We start from the raw sequence: 20,954 nt of genomic DNA, 5'->3' as shown, positions 1-20,954 counted from the left end.
AGTTGACTGGTGGTCCTATAATACACATTTTTTATTAAGATTTCATTAATTTATTTTCCCTATATTAGGTATTAGGGTAGGCATGCTACCAATTTGATCATGCTTCGTTTTTTTCCTTTTTATTAATATTATATTATCATACACTATACCGGGTGATTCTTTTATCATTGAACACTCATTAATTCAAAAAGTGTAAATTTTTTTGAAAATATTTTTTTACATAGTTTCAAGTCATTTATAAAACAACGTTTTTCTTTAAAAATTATATTTTTAATTATTTCTTATCCTTATAATTTTTTTACTTTTTTGAATGATAACATAGGGTTTTAATTTTATATTCCAAAGCAGAATATTTTTCTTAGTATTTTGATTCATGAAAATCGAATTTGGTGCGAGTAGTTAATGAGTTATTTCAAAGTTCTGATGAGCGGTGTGGAGTGGTACGGGGTTACTCCGCGAAATGTTTTTCCACTTCTCCACTCATCTAAACTTATTATTATAACATTGATTACGAATACTAACTCAGCTAAGAGTAATACTTAAGTATTCATAATCAATGAATTTTTTAGATGAGGTGGTGGGGGTCTGCAGAGATTCCGCTGTACATCTAGAATTCTAAGTAAAATGTACGTAAAAATTAGTTATTAAACATTGCATTATGTAGGTAACTGATTTACTGATATACCGGTATAGTGATATCAGTCATTTCACACGCAGTCCACATCATTTATTTAAAACAATATTTCTTACACTGTGTTGTACCTGTATGCATTCGGGACAATACATATTATATATTATATTTATTTATATATGAAGCTAATTGTTATAATATAATAGCATTAGGATAATCTTATTTATGTATACTATTCATAATATGTGTATAATAACTAGGTATATCATATACATATATATGAAGTATGTTCCTTATTATTAAAATTATATTGTCTTTATATTTAAGCATATTACAATTTACGTTATTTATAATACGTATTTTTTCAATTTGGGCTTTATTTAAAAAATTAAACTGTAGTTTAGGTTTTGATTACTGATATTTTATTACAAGATAAATTAAGTATAATAATAATATATAACAATAGGTAATTTTCTAAGCTTAAGTGCAATTAAAAAATTGGAATAAATTGCTCAGACAATTTACCGCCGACCAGTAAATTACTTAATTTATTGAATAACCGAAGATTTCTAACCTCACTTATTATTGAACATTGATAAATCTAGGTATTTTTTTGTATACTTTTTTATATAAACTGTGTCATTCTGGGTTTTAATATTTTAGTACTTGTCACTTGATTTCTTGACCTATATTATTAATAATTGATACTATAAAAATAATATAAAATGCATATAATTATATACAGAAATGATTTGGTTTTATTTATAAGAATTTAACTATAAAGGCGCAGTAAGTTAAAATGTACCAGTTGAAAGTTTGGTTAGATGCAGCCTATACCCCACCCCCCCCCCCCCCCAATTTTTAATGATCCTATACAGACTTTACTCAATTGTGTGTGTTTATTACATACCTACTTTTAAATCGAAGACATTTAATGAAATAATTGCCATTCAAATAAAAATTATTAATAATTAAAACAATTAATGTTTCATTATATCATAGATTGTTGACTGCTATAACCATGAGATGATAAAAATGGTCCCATTTTTTTTATTCCAGCATTATCTGTTAGTCTATATATGATAATTTCGTCAGAATCAGTTTTTTATATTTACATTTCAAGGACAGAAATTAAAAATGCTGTTTATTCTTCAATATTTTGTACATATTTAAAAGTTGGGCTTATGACGTAGCTAGGGTATGCTATATTATACAAGGTGTCTCACAGTTTGTTGTCCTACTGAAATGGGTCTGAAATATTGTCCCAGTTCGCCTCTGTATATGTTACACTACGTACCTTTTCACTTGTGTAAGTACTTTAAAACTCACTTATAACTATTTAAAATTCTCTATTTGAATTTTGAATAGGTACTTTACAAAAACTAGTAATTGAACTTTTAAAGTATTTATATAAATTGGCTTGCTCAGATATTAGGAAATGCGAAACATTTTGTTTGATTGTTACCTAATATTGTTTTAACACAATATTTTCGTAATGGGTTATGGAGCGGATTCGTAAAATAAATTTGTATAATACAAAAAATATATACCAAAATAAATTTAATTTGCTCAATAATATAATATTACCTTAATAATTAATTTAAAAATTAACTTACAGATCAAATATAAATTGTTTTATTTGTCAAAATTGTAGTTTTAATATAATATAAATCAGTAATATATTTGAAAGGCTATTTTAAACTTAATGCATACTAAATATGTGTATTAAAAAATTATACGAATTTAAAGAAAAATAGATTCTTACTTTCGACTTTTCGATATTTTACAATAAATTTATCCATTTTAGCAAGCTGTCGAAACATTTTTAATTTGAATCGTTGGCGGATAAGAAATAAATACAAGTGTCAAAAATAAATGCATATTATATAAAGCAAACAAATAATAATTTTGAAACACTATGAAACACGTTTTCACTATTAGCTGCCACTGAGATTCGAGTCCGCTGATATTATACCAATATAATAATAGAAAATGGTCAATAACAAAACTATAAATAAATGTGGAAATTATATAATATTATAATAATTCTTTGCTTCAAAACAAAGTTAGACATCGGTTCTCAAATATAAATTAGTTAATTTATTATTATGCTGATATTTCAATTTTTCGAAAACTGAAATCGTGATTTTTTGGAGTCACAAAAAGATACTCTTGCAACCCTATGATATTTTGAAGGGTCGCAAGTGCGACCCTGTGTGACCCCCAGTTTACGCCACTGGGCCTACTATTTAACATAAAATAAAAGTAAAATGTAGAGGGCACAATTGCTGGTGCTGGTCAGCTAATGGTAATAATTAAAAATTACGGTTAACACAATAAAAAATGAGAAATAATGCATATAATATATTATGATATCTAACGGTGGGAATGACAGCAGTTTTTATAACAACGATATCTCAAACACATACCATTTGGAAAGATTTATTATAATTACTTGTATACTTTTACTCTATGACTCACAGTTTACACACATTAATATTTATTACTTGTTACATATTATAACTGACTAGTGACTATAGTCTCTAAAATACCGTCATATTTATTTGCCTATATATTTATCCTTAAATAGCACGTCCAATAGTACTTCAGAAGTACCTACTCAATACTTCTCTTGGGTGCAACTGACTCACTGAGCTCACTTTGCAGGACACAGGGATATCTCCGATAACTGATAAGAGTATGGGATCATCTAACTTTGAAATTGTTATTATTATTAAAAAAACTAATTGTACAACATCTTAAAAATAGTATTCGTGCTCTTGCTGTTTTATATTATGATGCGTAGCTACTATTGTGTTGCGATTAAAAAATCATGAGCTAATAATACCTATATAGGTAGGTAGGTACCTAGTACATAGATTTATCGACAAGCATACAAAAATTGTATAATATTTATAATATTTATTTAATATGTCACTTATATTAGTATGAAAATATCACAATATTGTTACTATTTTTGACGAACTAGGTATACTTTTAGTGTATTTATTTTATATTGTGTATACCTACCAGTGTACAGTGGTATTTACACTTGGTAAATAAATGCATGGGTATAAAACATATTTATAATAAAATATACAGATTTTTTCTCTCTGCATACTCAAAATTGCTAGCTTAATAAAATAAGAAATTTATTTTATAGATACCCTTCTTCACAATATTTGTGTTAAATTTTATCAATTATAATATTGAGGCCTATGGGACCACAAAATTACATCAATCATTCTTGGAAATTAAACATTAGAACAATATATTTTTTTTTTTCAATACTAAAAAAATATAAAATATATATAATATAAAACATTCATCGGCGATTATATTTATTGTTGGCAGGCGAAAGAACGTGTTTTAAAAAAAAGTGGGTGCAAATGTAAACTATGCACCTCCCCCCCAAAATGACGCCCCTGTGCTAATGTTCTATTATGTAATTCATGGTGCCCAAGTTCAGGGTACTAATTTACACCCCAGTGATTTTCGTCGTTTTACATTGGTGCTCAATAATATTAGGTTTTTGGTTTGTGATTAGTTTTTGTGAAATTTTAAGAGTGCTCAATCGATCAACAAAAAAGGTAAAACGTGATTAATCGTTCGAATGTCTGATGACTGTGATTTTTGCACGCCTATGCAGGAATACCTATATGTATTCCAAGGGGGGTAAGTTAATTAAAATAATTAACTGTGGCAAGTTAAGTTAATTCAATTAAATTCCCTTCAGTTAATTTAAAAGTTAACAAAAAAAAATTTAACCAGATAAGTTTAAAGTTGTGATAGAATATAAACTAAAAAATAAGTTTAAAAAAAAGTTTTTTTTCAAGTTACAATATTTTGAAGTCAAAAACTTAAAAGTCCAGGGCTTGAAACCGATTGAAATAATTTCAGTTTCGGTTTTGATTTTGTATACCGGTTTTTAATTTTTTCGATTTCGGTTTTTATTTTTCAATAGGTACCGGTATTAGGAAATTTCAGTTTCGGTTTCGATTTTGTATACCTACCGGTTTTGAAATTTTACGATTTCGGTTTCAACTTAGCAATACCACTATTAAGAAATTTCGGTTTCGGTTTCGGTTTTGAATACCGGTTACTAAATGTTTTTGTTTCAACTTAGCAATACCTGTATTAAGAAATTTCGGTTTTGGTTTCGGTTTTGTATACCGGTTTCTAAAGTATTTTCAGGCGGCTATGTCGTCTATACAATTATCATTCTTTGTTCAGTATTGTCAATTGTCATGTATAGTATTTGCTAGTAACTTAAATTTATGTCATTACTATTTATAAAGCAACTAATAATTTTGCGAATAACAATGAAATGTTTATCAAAAAAGTTAATTATGATCTCAATTTTATTATGATTATTAATTATGCGTATTAATGGAATTTACGTATTTAAATACACGTCAGTTAAAAAAAAATAACGGTTTCCAAATTTATCAGATTTCGGTTTTGAATTTAATACTGGTATCCAATTTATTTCGGTTTCGGTTTTAAATTATAATAGGTACCGGTATCCAATTTTTTCAGATTTTGGTTTTGACTTTAATACCGGTATCCAATTTTTTTCGGTTTCGGTTTTAAAACGGTTTATAACGGTTTCTGAAATCGGTTTAGAAAACGGTTTCAAGTCCTGCTTAAAACTGCCCTTTATTTTGATTTACAGAAGCATTTTTCAAGACGTTTAATACTGTGTAAAAAATTAGATTATTATAATATATTATAATTAGAAAGAAATGACCAAAATCGAAAAAGAGTCATCGTATCAGTATTGTCTAGTTGGTTCTGCAGACACGAAAAGAAAATTAGCTTAACTGTATGACAATGATAATTAACTATAAAAAGTTAAGCTATAACAATAAACATTTTAACTGAATAAGTTAATAAGTTGAAAACAAAAAATAATTAACTAGTCAAGTTAAAAAATTAAAAAAATAAATTTTTAACTAAACTTTAACTTTTTAACAAGTTAAAGTGCAAAGCGTACAAATGTAAGTTAAGCTTAAAGCTAAAAGTTACTTTTCTTTTTTAAACTTCTAAAAATAGTTTAATTTAAATGTGATTATTTATTATTATTTACAATCTATATATAGTCATAAAGATACTACCAAAGTAAAATAAGGAAATTTGTTAAAATTATACACACACAAATACAAATATAATCTAGTAAAAATAATACCTACGTATCAGAGTAATCGTCAGAGAAAAATAACAGAAAGGAAGGCCATAACCGCATATCACCCATATTCAATGGGCAATGATTGAACACCCTATACTAACAAATTATTAATTATTTAGGTATAATTATTTAAGAGATCACGGCTCCAACCTCTTTATTTAAACGTCGAACTGGGTTATCTGGTATTCTGGTAGAGTTATTGTTAAGAGATTTGAAATTAATCTGTTTTTATGAAATTGTAATTTCCTATGGAAACATATGTTAAGTTGTTTTTATATTTTATTTATACACTTTTTATTATTACGTCATTTTAATCTAGAAATAGTATATCCAATACTTTGGTCTTTGACAGTCTATCATTTATTATTTAAATCTACCAACGTGCTATAACATTTTACTGCATTATAATAAATTATAAATAATATTTTTTAATTTGTACAAAACCTTTAATATACCTATTTTAAATATATTATGTGATGTATAAAATATTGAGAACAAAATTAGTACCTAAATACTATATAGGTAATATTAATTACCTAAATGGTCCTATCTGTAGGTAACTGCACATAATCATAGAAAAAATGTTAACGTCAAAGTAGACGTTATTGTGTCTTAAAAAAAATTGATATTCTTTATGGAACTTAGTTAAAAGTGAGTAACTTAAATTTAACGTGTTAATGCCCAGCCTTGTAAATGTATATTTAATATTATAATGTCAAAATATATTTTAACGGCGTATTGCGTAGGTATATTATGCATCACGTCAGTGCGTCGCAATTTGAGCGTATCGTTATCGTGCCACTTAATGGTCGTATTATTATTACTATATTTTAATATTATAATAATATGGGTAATAATAATTATAAATTGTGTGCTATGCGCCTATGCGTATAATATAAAGATTTATCGTTCAAAGTGTTCAATGAATCTTCGACCACGCCCATCGTTGACAATTTCCCCTACGGACCATTATCATTTGTAGCTGTTATCACTGAAACGATTATTGGTTGCAAAGTATAACATAAAAACAAATTCTATACTACCATCATTATTCATTACTCCTTGTGACAATTTCAACGGTACCTACGTTTTTATTCGTTGTCGATTGAGTAGAACGCAATACACACGAAACTAAAGTTACGCAGTCTTCTTGCGGCTATTCGATTGGGAGTGATTAAGTTTCAACCGTCGGTATTAATTCTTGTTTTATTATTATTTCGTTTTTGCAACATTTTTGTAGTTATGGATTGCACGTCAGAAACTTCCAGCGGTTTTTCCACAGTGGGCACCAGCATCACTAATATTCTTATAAACCCTACAAAAAAGTATTACCGGAAAACAGCTCATAGGTATGTTTAATAAATTAGAACAATTACCTATATGATTGTTACAATTTTGATTTGTGTATTATGTGATAATATTTATGAAAATGATCTTGTTGTTTTGATATTTCCTATTTTACCCTCCTTTACCGCAAATTCATTAAAATAAATACATATTTTTGTAGTATCATACCTACAATAGGTAATCCTAAGATACTTTTTAGGTAGGTATTTGGTAATAATTAATAGATATTATGTTTTGGATTTTGATTGTCTACATTATATTATGTTAGAAATACTGACTCATAAAATATTAATTAAAATTAAAATAATTGTGTTTATTTAATACAAGTTCCTTACCTATTCACTTTATAGAATTAAATTTAGTAGGTGCCTTTCCATAAATTGTATTAAATAGCAACTATTAACTTAATGTATTTTAATTTTAATAATTGTATCAATTTATGGGCATAATATTCAAGAAATATTTGAAGTAGGTCAGTATTTTTAAAATATAAAACATCTTGTGACAATTATGGGAATGAAATAAATCTCGAATAAATGCTTATATAACTACATTTGTAGATATTACCTATTATACAGAGATACATTGTACAGATTTGTAAAATAAATTTAATGTACCTATCTAACATAATATAGTTTTAAGGGATTTATTGAAAAAAGTCTTAAATACTGTGAAATAAATAACAACTAATTTGATTTTTACATTAAAACTATCTTATTTGTTTTTTTTATTTATATGTTATTCATTTTTAAATAATACTGTCAGGCATCAGTGAAATATAATTAATTTTTTCAAATACCCTTAAGTTTCACTAAGGGTACCTATAAAAAAAAATCAAGTTAATAATAATTATGAGATATCAAAAATGAATAACATTTATTTATTAGTTAAACATATAGTAGATTTAAATAGAATTTTTATTTTAAATCGTCAAGAGATTGACTTGTTAAAATTCTATTGTATTCAATTATAGTTAAATAAAATACCTAATGCGTAGTAATAAAATTATTTTTTCTCTTTTAGTAGTATTAGTTTTATTTTTCATAATCCTGTCCCTCAGTTCCGCCTACATGAATTGATCATTTAGACATGATTAGAAATATTATGTGAATTATTATTTTTATATTAAAGTTTATATATCTTAAGAATTTTATAATAATAAATATGTTTCTAATAAAAATGTATTTATTTAGTTGTAGATTATAATTCCTAAATTTAATGTATTATACTTCTTAATAACTGTATAAATGTAATATATGTATTTAACATTAAGGCAATCCTAGCCCCTAGGTAAACAATTCTTTGATTCTTCTATTATTGTTATTTTTTTGTAAAAATAAGTAAGTACTTGTTAAATTTAAACTTATAACATTAAGAAATAAAATAAAATATAACGGTAAGTTAACTTATTTATAATACCTATTATATAAAATAATTAACCCGTAATTAACCAATTACTTAGCAGCTATTAAATGTCTAGTTAATTGAGCCATTAATAAGTTTAATACATATAAGTAAAAACTTTTGAATACTTACTAATTATTCATAATTAATATTACTTTTGTTTTAGTTGTTTGTATTAAATATGATATAATTCAGGGTACATCAAACTTTTTAATACAATGTGTAGGCTATAAACTATATAGTTTTTTTAAAAATATAATTATCCTCGTAATTATCTAATATCCTTGTTTTTTAAATGTAATCTGGTCAATTTATAATAAGATTTTCAACAATATAATAAAACAAAATGTTATACGCAACATTCTACTACCTACCAAATTTGTAATTTTTTTTGTATTTAACTAACTTTTTTAACATATAAACAATAAAAATAATATTATTCTCAGCGTGGGATTTACGGCTTACAGATGTAGACCATTGTTTATGTCTATAGCTCAATATTTAAAATTCAGAATAAAAAAAAAACAATTAACTAATATTAAAAAACCAAAACCATTATTAAAGCATATAGTATATACTTCTACATATTTTAACATTGGGGCAGTTTTTAAAAATATGATAGGTAATCAATAAAAAATATACCTACCAAATTTTAACTGTATTAACTGAAAAATGTTTTCAGTAATTTAGTTCAAACTATAATTCTGTATACTATGACTATATAAAAAAAATTCAAATAATTTCAATTAGGTATTCAAATAAAAAAAATCCTTTATTCTTAAGTCAAAGCTTCCTTACACAGGCTTAACATTTAAAAGTTAGATAGACAATATTAATAAAAATATTATTGTTTTTTTAGTGTTAGTAGTGGTTATTTAGTAATTTTTTTTGAATAACCCTCGAAATTAATTTATTCTAATAAGTACACATTTGTTTGTATATAGTTAAACTTAAATTACTCTCATTATGTGTTAATTGTTTAGTTGTTATTACTTTTATTATATTAGTTTTACTAGTAAAGAAGCGAATATATGTATCTTTTCTACATACTCCTATAAAATGTTTGTGCATGACGTTTTTACAACATTTTGAAACTGCCAAAAATAATATACAATGTACAATGTACATATATATTTTATATTACACCAAGGGCAGATCTAGAGGGGGTCACTGTTCAGAAGGTCAGCTGATCCACAGTTAATATTTGCTGATCAATTTGGCCTCTTTTCAGTTCTTGGGTAGTTGGACACTTCGACCCTCGAATAAACACACATACCTATAGTATAAAATAATTTTTTTTGTTTTATATACCTAGTACACAAGTATGGATTTCTAATCTGGTTTTAATAAGTGGCCCCTCAAAATGTCCTGACCCGCAGTTTCCTAACTCTGGATCCGCCCCTTTATTAAACTCATTATATAAAATTATGTATAATATTGGAAAAAAATCCATGGTAGTAGAATAATTGTATGGTCTTAATATTTAATGAGCTCCTTTGTGTGATATTTGAGATACCTACTTAACCATTATCAATTTTGTACCTTGCTATGATGAATTTGTTGTATAGTTTACTATATTATCTAAGTGTAATAATTAATTATCATGTTTTATGATTTGAATGTTTTAAATTGTATTCCACTGACTCATAACATTTTAATTTTAAAATTACAATTAAGTACCTATCAACCTATTTAAGTTAATGATTTTTAATGCATCCGTGGTAAGTTGTAGGTAATTAAAGTTAATAAAATATTGACAGTGATTTGATAAATCAACAGATAATATTATTAATGTCTATAGGTAATTGGGTCAAAACATTGGCGTAAATAGTGGTGGCTCGGGGGCTTATTAATTCCTTTCCTAAATAGTTTGCACATTTTTGCCTAAAATAGTTGTCTATATATTTTTATTTTAAAACTGCATATGATATAATTTAAAATATGCATTATATTTTCCGTTTGACGACCTTGTAATTAATTGTGAGACTTTCAGTTTCCATATTGTTGCACAATCGTGTTCCGAATTTCCATTGCCTTGAAAGTTCAGGTTGTAAAAACAACATGAGTGTGACGAGTGACAACCTTTACATGGACATATGGTTAAATATATTTACATGATAGGTATAATTGTTGTATATGTAGATAAAGATTTGTGTCTCTTTGTTATAGGTATCTCATTTTATAAGAATGTTTAGAGATACCTTATATGTTATATGAGCGTCCAATAAATTAAAATCAGTTGTTATACAATTTAATATTTTTAAATATGAGACGTAAATAATTAAGCTTTTGCTATTATGTACAATGTTCTTAGGTACTTATATTTTCTTTGTGTTATCATTATATTCATGGATAGATTACTAATGCTTAGTTAATCAACATGTATTTCAGTTATATTTTTAAGTAGACACTTAAAGATTATATAGTTTGTTATTTCTAGAATTCTAGCAAGGTATATACAGTTTTAATTTCTTAAATGTAGATTAACTTAAATCTAAAACAAGTAAACAAGAGGGTACCGCTCTGCTGTACAATAGATATCAAGTAGGTCAATAATTGATGTTTTAAATTTGAATTTAATGGTAATAAATTTGGTAATATCTTTGCATATGAAAAATAATTCTGAGTGAAGACGGTCAGCCTATATTACTAAGGATATTTTATGATATTATTGCCATTAAAGTAATTTATTTAAGTTCTAATAAAAAAAATTTTTGGGTACAGTTTAAACCTCTAATGAGAAACATTATTTTAAATTTTCAATCCTTAGCTATAAAAATTAAACATATTATAACTTTTATGATTTGGATAAACTTTGTCGAAATTCTAACATCAGGCACTCATAAAAAATTATTGTGAATTTACCCTTAACTTTTTTTAAAATTGAACTAATATCAATTTATGAGGATTGAGGAACTTTTTATTAAATTTTCAAGTTTTTGACCAAGCAAACAATTTTTTATTGACAATAATTTAAAAAAGAGATAATAAAAATCGAAAATTGCTCAAAAAGAGTTAAGATATTTTGAAAATGTTATGGTGTATAGAAAAGGCTTATATAAACATTTGGTGAAAATGTCATGTATCTACAGTTATTTTTTTTTTTGAGGTACACCAAAAGGGATCAAAAATAAATTGCAAATGCTCAATTCAGTAAGAAGGAAATATTTGTAATTATTTAAAATGTAATTAAATATATTAGATACATAATATGAGACTGGCATAATGCCTAGTCTTGTAAATTTATGTTTTAACCTTCAAAATTATCTATTTTAAAACAAATTATTTTACTCTTCAAAATGAAATAGGTTCATATATATTATAGTCAATAGAGTAGTTTTTCGACCCATTGTGTATAAAATTAATAAATTTTAATATTTTTTGAAAGCTTTAATATTTTAGTAGTAATTACTCACATTATGTTTTATTTTGTGTAGGTAGAATTTTTTTTTATATTTGCTTACTTTGAAGTAGATACTTACTGTATTAATTTAAACTAAATAGTAATAATTGGCCATATAATTTTTAATCTGAACATTTTAAAACTTAGTTATATATCGCTACATAGTTATTTGCGAGGTTATTTGTATCTATATACAAATCTATATACCTCTAAATATTATAAAAATAAAATAAAATGTTTAATTCTTAACGTAATGTATTTCTATTAAGTAGCATAATGACTGTTAAAAATGTTCTATAACAAATGTTTACCCAATATTATTGTGAATATCAATGTTTAGTGTCCTAATAAATTGTTATTCTGTTCTCTGGTAATAATTTCAAATAAATTATATTACAAGACTTAAATTTAGATATGAGAATAATATGACACATTAATTTTAATTGTTTTCTATTTTTAATTTAAATTTTAACTCAATAATATGACAGATATTATTTCATAATAATTATTGGTAGGTATGTATGTAGGTACTTAAGCTTAAACTTTCTTTAAAGTGTGTTTGATCAAATAAAGGGAGGGACTGTATTGGGAAGTTTAAATGTAAATAGTGTGATATTATTTACAAATAATTTGGGGAGACGCTAAGTTTTTGATTCTTATTTCTGAGAATCTAAGTGGTTATTTTACCATTGAAGTGGGCCTTTGATACTCGTTGAAAACACTTTTGGGTGTATAAAATGAATTCAACAATAAATATCATCTGTAATCTTAAAGATATCAACAATTTAACCATATAATTATGCTTTTATGAGATCATTTTGAGACTTAAGTTATCAAATAATAATTTACAATTTATTCAGGGGTTTTCACTCATTAAAAAAAAAAAAATGTTAATAACACATGGGCCTTTTACTTCAGTTTAGAATTTGAAAGCAATATTTTTAATTGTTTTCAAGTTTTGAATAACTTTTACTCCCAATTTTATTAGAATTTGCATTTGTCAAAAGTACCCAGCTTAATTATGAAATGAGTGGCCTTGCATTACAATGCAATTTTAAATTCTAAAAATACACTTTATTTAGGGAAATTGTATAGAATATATCGTACCGATGAGCACCACTCTTTTGGCAGACTTGATAATAATAATAATTAATAAAATTGCAATGATGGTAAGGGGTAAAGATTAATCAAAAATAAACTTCACTATATAAAAATATAACGTAAATTTATATAAAGTAATATAGTAATATTAAGTTTAAACTTTAAAATATTTATGTAATTATCATATTAAACAAAAGTAGCACACAATTACTCAAACACCGTATTTAAATATAGATAATACAAAAAAAATTTCATATTATGACATTGTCAAATTATCATATTTATTTATATATACAATATAATATTATAGATAGGTATATACCATATCTAATATCTATGTATAATGTCATATTATTATATATTATTAGTCACTTTGTAAAAACGTGCATGCATTTATTATTCAAAGAACAACAAACTTGTAAATAATATTGTAAATTGTAATAGTAGAAGAAATTTAAAATAAAATATATATATATATTAATATTTTATGTTATTGCATTAGGCATGTGAGTACCTAATAGCAAAAACGGTAATATCTAAATTTCAGGGACAGAAAAAGTTTTTAATTTTTAATTTTCGTTCTTGTTTGTCGATTTAAAAAATATAGTTTTTGATAAGTTTTTATAAACTTTTTTTTATATTTTTTCCAAATGACGTTTTTGATAATTTTGTTTTTGTTTTTTAACTTGAAAATTAAAATTAATTATCCATAATATTTAAATTTAAACTATGGTAATACCTACCTAATAATTATAATTTATATGAAAATTAAAAATCATAATGTCTTTAAATTTTAAAAGTGCATTAGTAAAGTAAAATAAAAATAATCCTGAACTGAGAAGTTTAACATACAATTACATAAATTACATCTAAAAATCAAAATTAAGTCGTTATTAAGCATTGAAACAATTATTATTTATTTAACAATTACTATTTGTTTTTGTTTATGATTTTGTTTTTTATATTTTTTTGTTTTTAGTATTTTTTTGTTGTTGTTAATAATTTTTTCATTCAATAAAGTTTTTTTAAAACGTTTTCCATCCTAAATTTTGAATATAACATATGAGTACATATACAATATACTTACTATTAAAACAAAATCATTAATTTTGAAAGTTTGTATGGATGATGATGCTGGAAGTCCACTGTACCTATTTATTAATTTGGTACGGGATTATTAATGTTTGTTGAAATACTTATAATTTTCTTATTTTTAAAACCTTGGAAAACAAAATATACAATATATAAATGTATATTTACATATTATTTATGTATAAAAGTTATATATCATAGATACATCTATGATATAAAAATGCATAAATAAAACAAATTTTAATTTTAATTAAATAATAATTTATTTGTATTACTTTCACTATAAAATAAATTACAAGTGCATACATAACTTGCGTCTTACCGCACGTTAATTTTGCAACTTGATAAACTAGTTGTTACCTACAGGTTTGTTTTTAGATTTTCACAACTCTAAATAAATTATTTATTCAGTCGTAAGATTATTTTTGCGTAGATATTATAGATAGTTATATAAACAGGGTAGTAGGGTACTTAAACTTCGATGTATATTTACATATTCTTTGAGTAGGCATTCGCTATTCCGTATTTAAATATAAATGTTTAATACATAATGATAATGTTGGAATTAATGCATTTTTTATACTATTATGAAGTATAGATTTAAATATTGAAAACACGATGCATCTTCCTACAATATAATGAAATACGTAAACCTTGAGTACATTTTAGAAATTTATATTATAGAAATATAATAAATAATATTAATTATTAACTTACTTAATAGTTTATTATTATCTATTGAAAAACAAGATTCATCATTATTTTAGCTATTCTCATACCATTTGATTGAGTGCAAAGTTGTAATTTTGACAATATATATTTAATTGTTTTTGATCTATCTGGCTGTTCAGCTGTTGTATTATACATGAGTCGTAATAAATTAGTTGTACTATGTTCTACGATAATAATATGTATTATTGAATAAAAATAACAACTTATAGCATAATCGTTTTATTTATTCTATAGTTTGACTAGGTACATAAAATATGATGGCTATCACAATAAATATGTAATCTTTTTCGTACGTCGTATATATAGACTGTATGTTACTGACTCGTATGTTACTGAATGACTTTTTAAAAGTTTTCGTTGCCATATAGAAAAAAAAGTAGATATTGATGGAAAGCATTTGGTAATCATTCCCCTCCCACACTGTTGTCGGTTTGATTCGTTAAATCGTCAATTATCTCCTAAAATATGATAATTCGTGTGGTTATTATTTGTACGGCGCTGCTGATTGAAGGAGATGAAAATAAGAAGTAGGAGAAGGAAGGGTATAAGACGTCTAAGGAGGAGGAAAATCATATTTTTTCCATCTATCCGTTTGTGATCCATCTATCTGTACACGCGGTTCAAAGTTCACAGCTATACTACCACCACTACCGCCGTTATTCGAGAAGCCAGACTAGTGATAATAATTTGTATATATTTAATCAAACTAATAGTCGTAGGTTATGATTTGTTGTACCAAATAATAATTGTGGGCGGCCGTTGTTTGGTACGTTCATTATTGAATTCGGGCCACCGTTTCGGTTTATCAGTACGTCATAATATCGTGTCACTATTAATTCGCACGTTAACACACTAATACAATGTCGAGAATTCATAAACGTAAACAAACGGTGTGGACAAAACCGGTCGTCATTTCAAAACCATTCACTAACCTACCATTAATCAGTGTTATTGCTAGACGTGTTAATTTACACTTTGTACTACCTACTGCAGTATTATAGCGTGTTCGTTTTCGTATTGGCGGTAGGTACATTCAGAGTTTCATTTGTCTTAGTGTCGATCACTGCCTTTTTATAATACGTATAAAAATGATAATGAGTAAATGCAATAGGTATTAATAGTGTAATTTATGTAAAACCTAGGTATTAAAAAACAATTTTAAATTTAAAATCAATTTATTTTTTTATAATATTATTTTGTCATTGAACGTTGAAGGATAAAAATCCTGTACGAGCTCTTGTTACGTTATATATATATTTTTTATACTTTTTATAATACTACCGCGGTAAGTCAGGCTTTTTATATTTTTGATCGCTCTTTTTCACTGCACGACGATGCCTCTGAAATTCAAACTCGCGGGCGAGGAGGAACTCGCTTCCCGGGTGGTGTCACCAAATCTGGCTAGGTGTCATTTGTCCGATTGCGAACTGATGTGTTTTTTTAATATGGAAAAACACAGAAGCAACGCAAGGGAAAACTCTCACAGGTAAATAATAAATAATATTTTTTGCTCTGATTTTGCATAATAATAAGAAAGTTTGTCGTAATAATAATCTTTGTTATAACATATAATAAGTCATATTATAACTGAGATATTAACATTGTCCAAAAACGAAAAATATTTAAGTGTATACTTACTTAACTCTACTGGTTTTTAACTTTCTTTTTTCTGAGTTTTTCCTTTATTTTGTATATATTTTTAAAAATTGTTTCATTGTTTTCAAAATTTAGTACAAATTATTACGTCCTCCGTCCTGGTAAACCAGATGTACGATTACGTAGTACGTACTATGTTACTTATGAAAACAATGTATGTACCCCTCACATACTGTGTATAATTATGACCCATAATGTTTTATCTTCTAATATTATCATATCAAAATTGTTTATATTAAAATTTAACATACCCGATTTACGGGTAGTCGAGTTTATAATAATATGAAAGTTCGTGAGTTGTGATTTTTTCGTTTATTATTCTTGTCAATCATTTTGTGTTTAAATATTTATAGACCGTCGAACTATTAGTGAATTAAATTATTTAAGCTGAGAAAAGGTCATAAATTATTATTCTGTGTCTCAAGTGGTCGTTTCATGTGACGTTTTTTTTAATTAGTGTTAATATTATTTTTAATTTATGCATCTACTAGTTCTTAACTTTATTATTATTTTTTAAATTTATATCATAACAATCTGCACAATTTCGTGGAATTGAATGAAAACCTTTGTTAGAGACTGACCTAAAGGGTACCGATTGATTAGATAACGTGCACTACGTGATTTGAGCGGTCTTGCTCGTAATTTGATCAAAAGGTTGTCAGGTCAATAAAATACCCTATAGTTTTGTCTCTTAAAATTAACATTTGAAATACGTTTTATGTAAAAAAAATCAATTATCTAGAACCGTAATAATTTTTTATCCCTGATCAATATTTTAAGAGGCGCCGATTCTATTGATATATTTTAATATTTCGTATAACTCTATTGATATAACCATTGATTATAAATACTAGTAATACTAGTAATTAATTAGGTAATACTGGTATTTATAATCTTTATGATATAACTTATGAAACATAATCTTTTCATTGATTCTAATTTTACTAATTTTTTAATTGCTCACCACAATGTGTTATTATTATTTTATCAATATATAATTTAAATAATACCTATACTTAATTTTAATTCACCCTTCAACACAAAATAAATATTAATAACGCGTTACAATTTTACAAGGGACATAATTTAACTATATAGAAAAATATGCTTAGTATTGATGATTATTTTAAATAATTCAACATTTAATAATTTTTTATCACCTATTATTCAAAACGAGTTTTATTAATTTGATTATTTGAATAACATTTGACTAACAGATACTAATTTAAACTGTATAGTATATTTATTGATTAATAATGATTTGTCTTTTTATGTTATCTTAATAGTCTGTTAATATTTTAATTGAAATATGTATAAGTGAATGGTCATTTAAATATATCTTTCTTGGAATTTAGAAATGAAATAATAATTTTGATAAGAATAATTTTGATAGTACCAAACGATAACTATCTTATATCTAAACGTAAATTGTAATTTAAATATTAGACGTACATGTAATATTATATTTAATATTAATTTATAGTTAATAGTTATGTAACAAATATTCAAAACCTTTAAACGAAACAATTAAATTTAATTGAATCATTCGCTCAGAATTTCAATTGGATGTGTTTAATTTTAATAAACAAATACAATTTCAATTACGCTATTAAAAATTAAAAATGATAGCTTAATATTTTTTTTCATTTATTATTTATATAATCTATACATTTTGTAAAACTGTATAGCTCGCAGAAATTTAACTAACCAGTCAAGCATTAACTGCAAAATCTCAAATATTTCATAAAGTAATGTTATTTCTGTTAGTTTATTTAACATATATTTCCAGTACATTGTACCTATGTGTTCGTGATTAAAGGTTTATAATGTACGTTTTAAAATAGGATTTAGATTTGACTGAAATTGGAGCCTAATTTAAACACTTATAGTATATCACGTTCTTAAGTATGATTGTGAAAAAATATAATCAATGATAGATAATAATTTTACCTCCAAGGTTGATAAATGATAATACATTTCTCAATTACTTTTGATATTATATTTTTGCAGTATAATACACTGATTATAATTGAATGATAATATTTGTTTGACACGTCGGTGTCTAGAAACGTTTTTCTTGGTAAGATTTTTTAGATAAATCATTTTTAAACAATTACCACTTGGTATAAATATTTATCATTTTATTTTCAAACTGCTCAAATATTAATGTGTATAAAGAAGGTACTTGTGTGGAATCTAATCATATTTACTACAATCCATATTTTAAGCTGTTATCATAAGTTATTAGGTACTAGTACCTATATAGTTTGATTTTGTATTAAGTTTATTATTACGTTCAAAATGTATTTCCGATAAGTATAATAAAACTAATATTTTGATGTAAAATTAATATATATTATACACAGAATCAAAGTTATTTGAATGTATAAATAAAGGTAGGTAGGTAAGTAATGTATTTTTAGTAGGTACACAAGATAATGAAAGAAAATTGTTAAACTATGATTAAAAATAGAAAATTACTGGCTTACATATTAGCAATAGGTATATTTTTAGAAATAGATATAATATACTTATCTAATATCAGTTAGCAAAGAATTTTAATTTAAATTACATATTATTATCTAAACATACATTTACACTAATAGTTTAAACTTAAATTTCAAGTAAAACATATTGCTCAAAATTTGAATTTGTGGAGAAAATAGATACTTGCAATAGTAGGTATAAACATTAAATTCTGAGGATCAAGAGTTTCGAGAGTACCTCATATAATTTAGTATGTTTCTATGGTGACGTTATAACGGTAAATCCACGGATACTCTTTCTTAATGATAGTTTGAGTAAGTTTATTTTCAAGTAAAAATACAATTATCCGTGGATTTAAAACTGTTTTAACTTATAACGTCACCATGTGATCGTAGTAATTGAGTATAGGTCATTCTAATAGATATTGTGTTAAATTTTATTTTATGATACAATTATTGCATAAAAAAAAATTCCAAGGATGAACGAGTTAGTTTCTATTTCCAAAGATAATTTAAAATGTAGATATTGATATTTAATTAATATATCTTTTTTTTTAATGTATTTTCTATATTTTTAATTGTTATAATAACAACTGAACAACTTTTGAGTTATGAGCTAGAAATATGTTTACTAACATTTGTAGAAAAAAATGTCTATTAAAGCTCAAAAAGAGCCAAAATATTTTATCATGTTTCGAAAATACTAATATTAATATTTTGTGAAAATGAAAAGTCTACCATTTTTTATTTTTGAAACACCTACGACAAAATAACAAAATAAATGTTGGCGAAACTGCAGTGTTTACTGGTACTTTTCTCCTAATATATCACGTTTTTCCATAATATTTATTAAGTTTTTCCTATTATTTTGAAAATTAGGTTCTGTGAGTTTTTACTTTTGACTTCCAAAAATAAACCTATATCAAATTTGTTACCAGAAGGCCGAAACCACCATCAATATTTATTATATATATATATATATAATTGAGGTATATTTATTTGCGTTCGTTCTATAACTTCTTTTAAATACATATAGGTCATTTATGTATTCAGCTAGTTACAATCATCAAGTTCATGTTCGAGGTTAGGTTAAGGTTAGGTACTTTTCTTCTAATATATCACGTAAATATTCACGTTTGTCCATAATGTTTTTAGGTTTTTCCTATTATTTTGAAAATTAGTTACTGTGAGCTATTTACTTTTGACTTCCCAAAATAAAAACAATATCAAATTTGTTACCAGAAGGCAGAAACCATAATAAATATTGAACATTTTGTGTTATAAAAAATTATTTTCTGACACGTAAATCAAAAACATATTTGTGGTCTACATCACGTTTGTCGTCTAGCTCAGAATCTAATATAAGCTCCAGAACCTAACCATTTATCACAAGTTAAATAAATATTCTGATGAAAAAATAAAATTTATAATATTAATTAAATAGGTAAAATATTAAAGATACCTTTACGTTTAATTCGATTTATATGATAATACATGACATGTCTTTTTCTTTAGAGTAGTAAAACGTGTATTTTCAATTAGATATTAGTAAACCGTTTTCGATTTCATTGAAAATATTCATTAAATTTGTATTAGGTACATTTGTTAATTATCATACACGCGTGACGCGTTTGTTGATAAAACATATTTTAATGTTTTTTATGTACCTACTATGATTTATGACCTCCAAAATATGTTAACTAGAAATTTATTATGAAATTAAATATAATGCAATGCTTATACAAATTAACTTCCGTTTCAACTATTTATTTTTCCTATTTTTCACTATCAATTTTTTTTATCTTTTTATCGATGGAATTTAAACATATTTGTACTGTTCTTAAAATTTAGGTGTTCGGGACATAACAATTTATCTACGTGTTTTATAGATATAGGTACACCTAAATAACGTAA

General features: G+C 25.1%; 1 protein-coding gene across 3 annotated transcripts in view; it reads left to right on the top strand.

Moving 5' to 3' along the window:
- Window positions 1–6,850: 6,850 nt before the first annotated feature.
- Window positions 6,851–20,954, top strand: part of LOC100166892 (cytosolic purine 5'-nucleotidase) — a 41,046-nt gene continuing 26,942 nt past the window's right edge. The window contains exon 1 of one of the 3 annotated variants that reach the window (XM_008187558.3): window positions 6,851–7,168. In XM_008187558.3, the coding sequence (XP_008185780.1) occupies window positions 7,062–7,168 (107 nt within the window). In that variant the 5' untranslated portion in view covers window positions 6,851–7,061. Of the gene's footprint in view, window positions 7,169–15,970; window positions 16,385–20,954 lie in introns of those variants that run through there. The other 2 variants (XM_008187553.3, XM_003240600.4) reach the window with 2 other exon arrangements.

Source organism: Acyrthosiphon pisum, chromosome X (assembly GCF_005508785.2).
Source record: "Acyrthosiphon pisum isolate AL4f chromosome X, pea_aphid_22Mar2018_4r6ur, whole genome shotgun sequence".
In the NCBI taxonomy this organism is placed as follows: Eukaryota; Metazoa; Arthropoda; class Insecta; order Hemiptera; family Aphididae; genus Acyrthosiphon; species Acyrthosiphon pisum.
The sequence above is the reverse complement of the archived record's forward strand: the minus strand, read 5'-3'. Positions and strand labels throughout refer to the sequence as shown.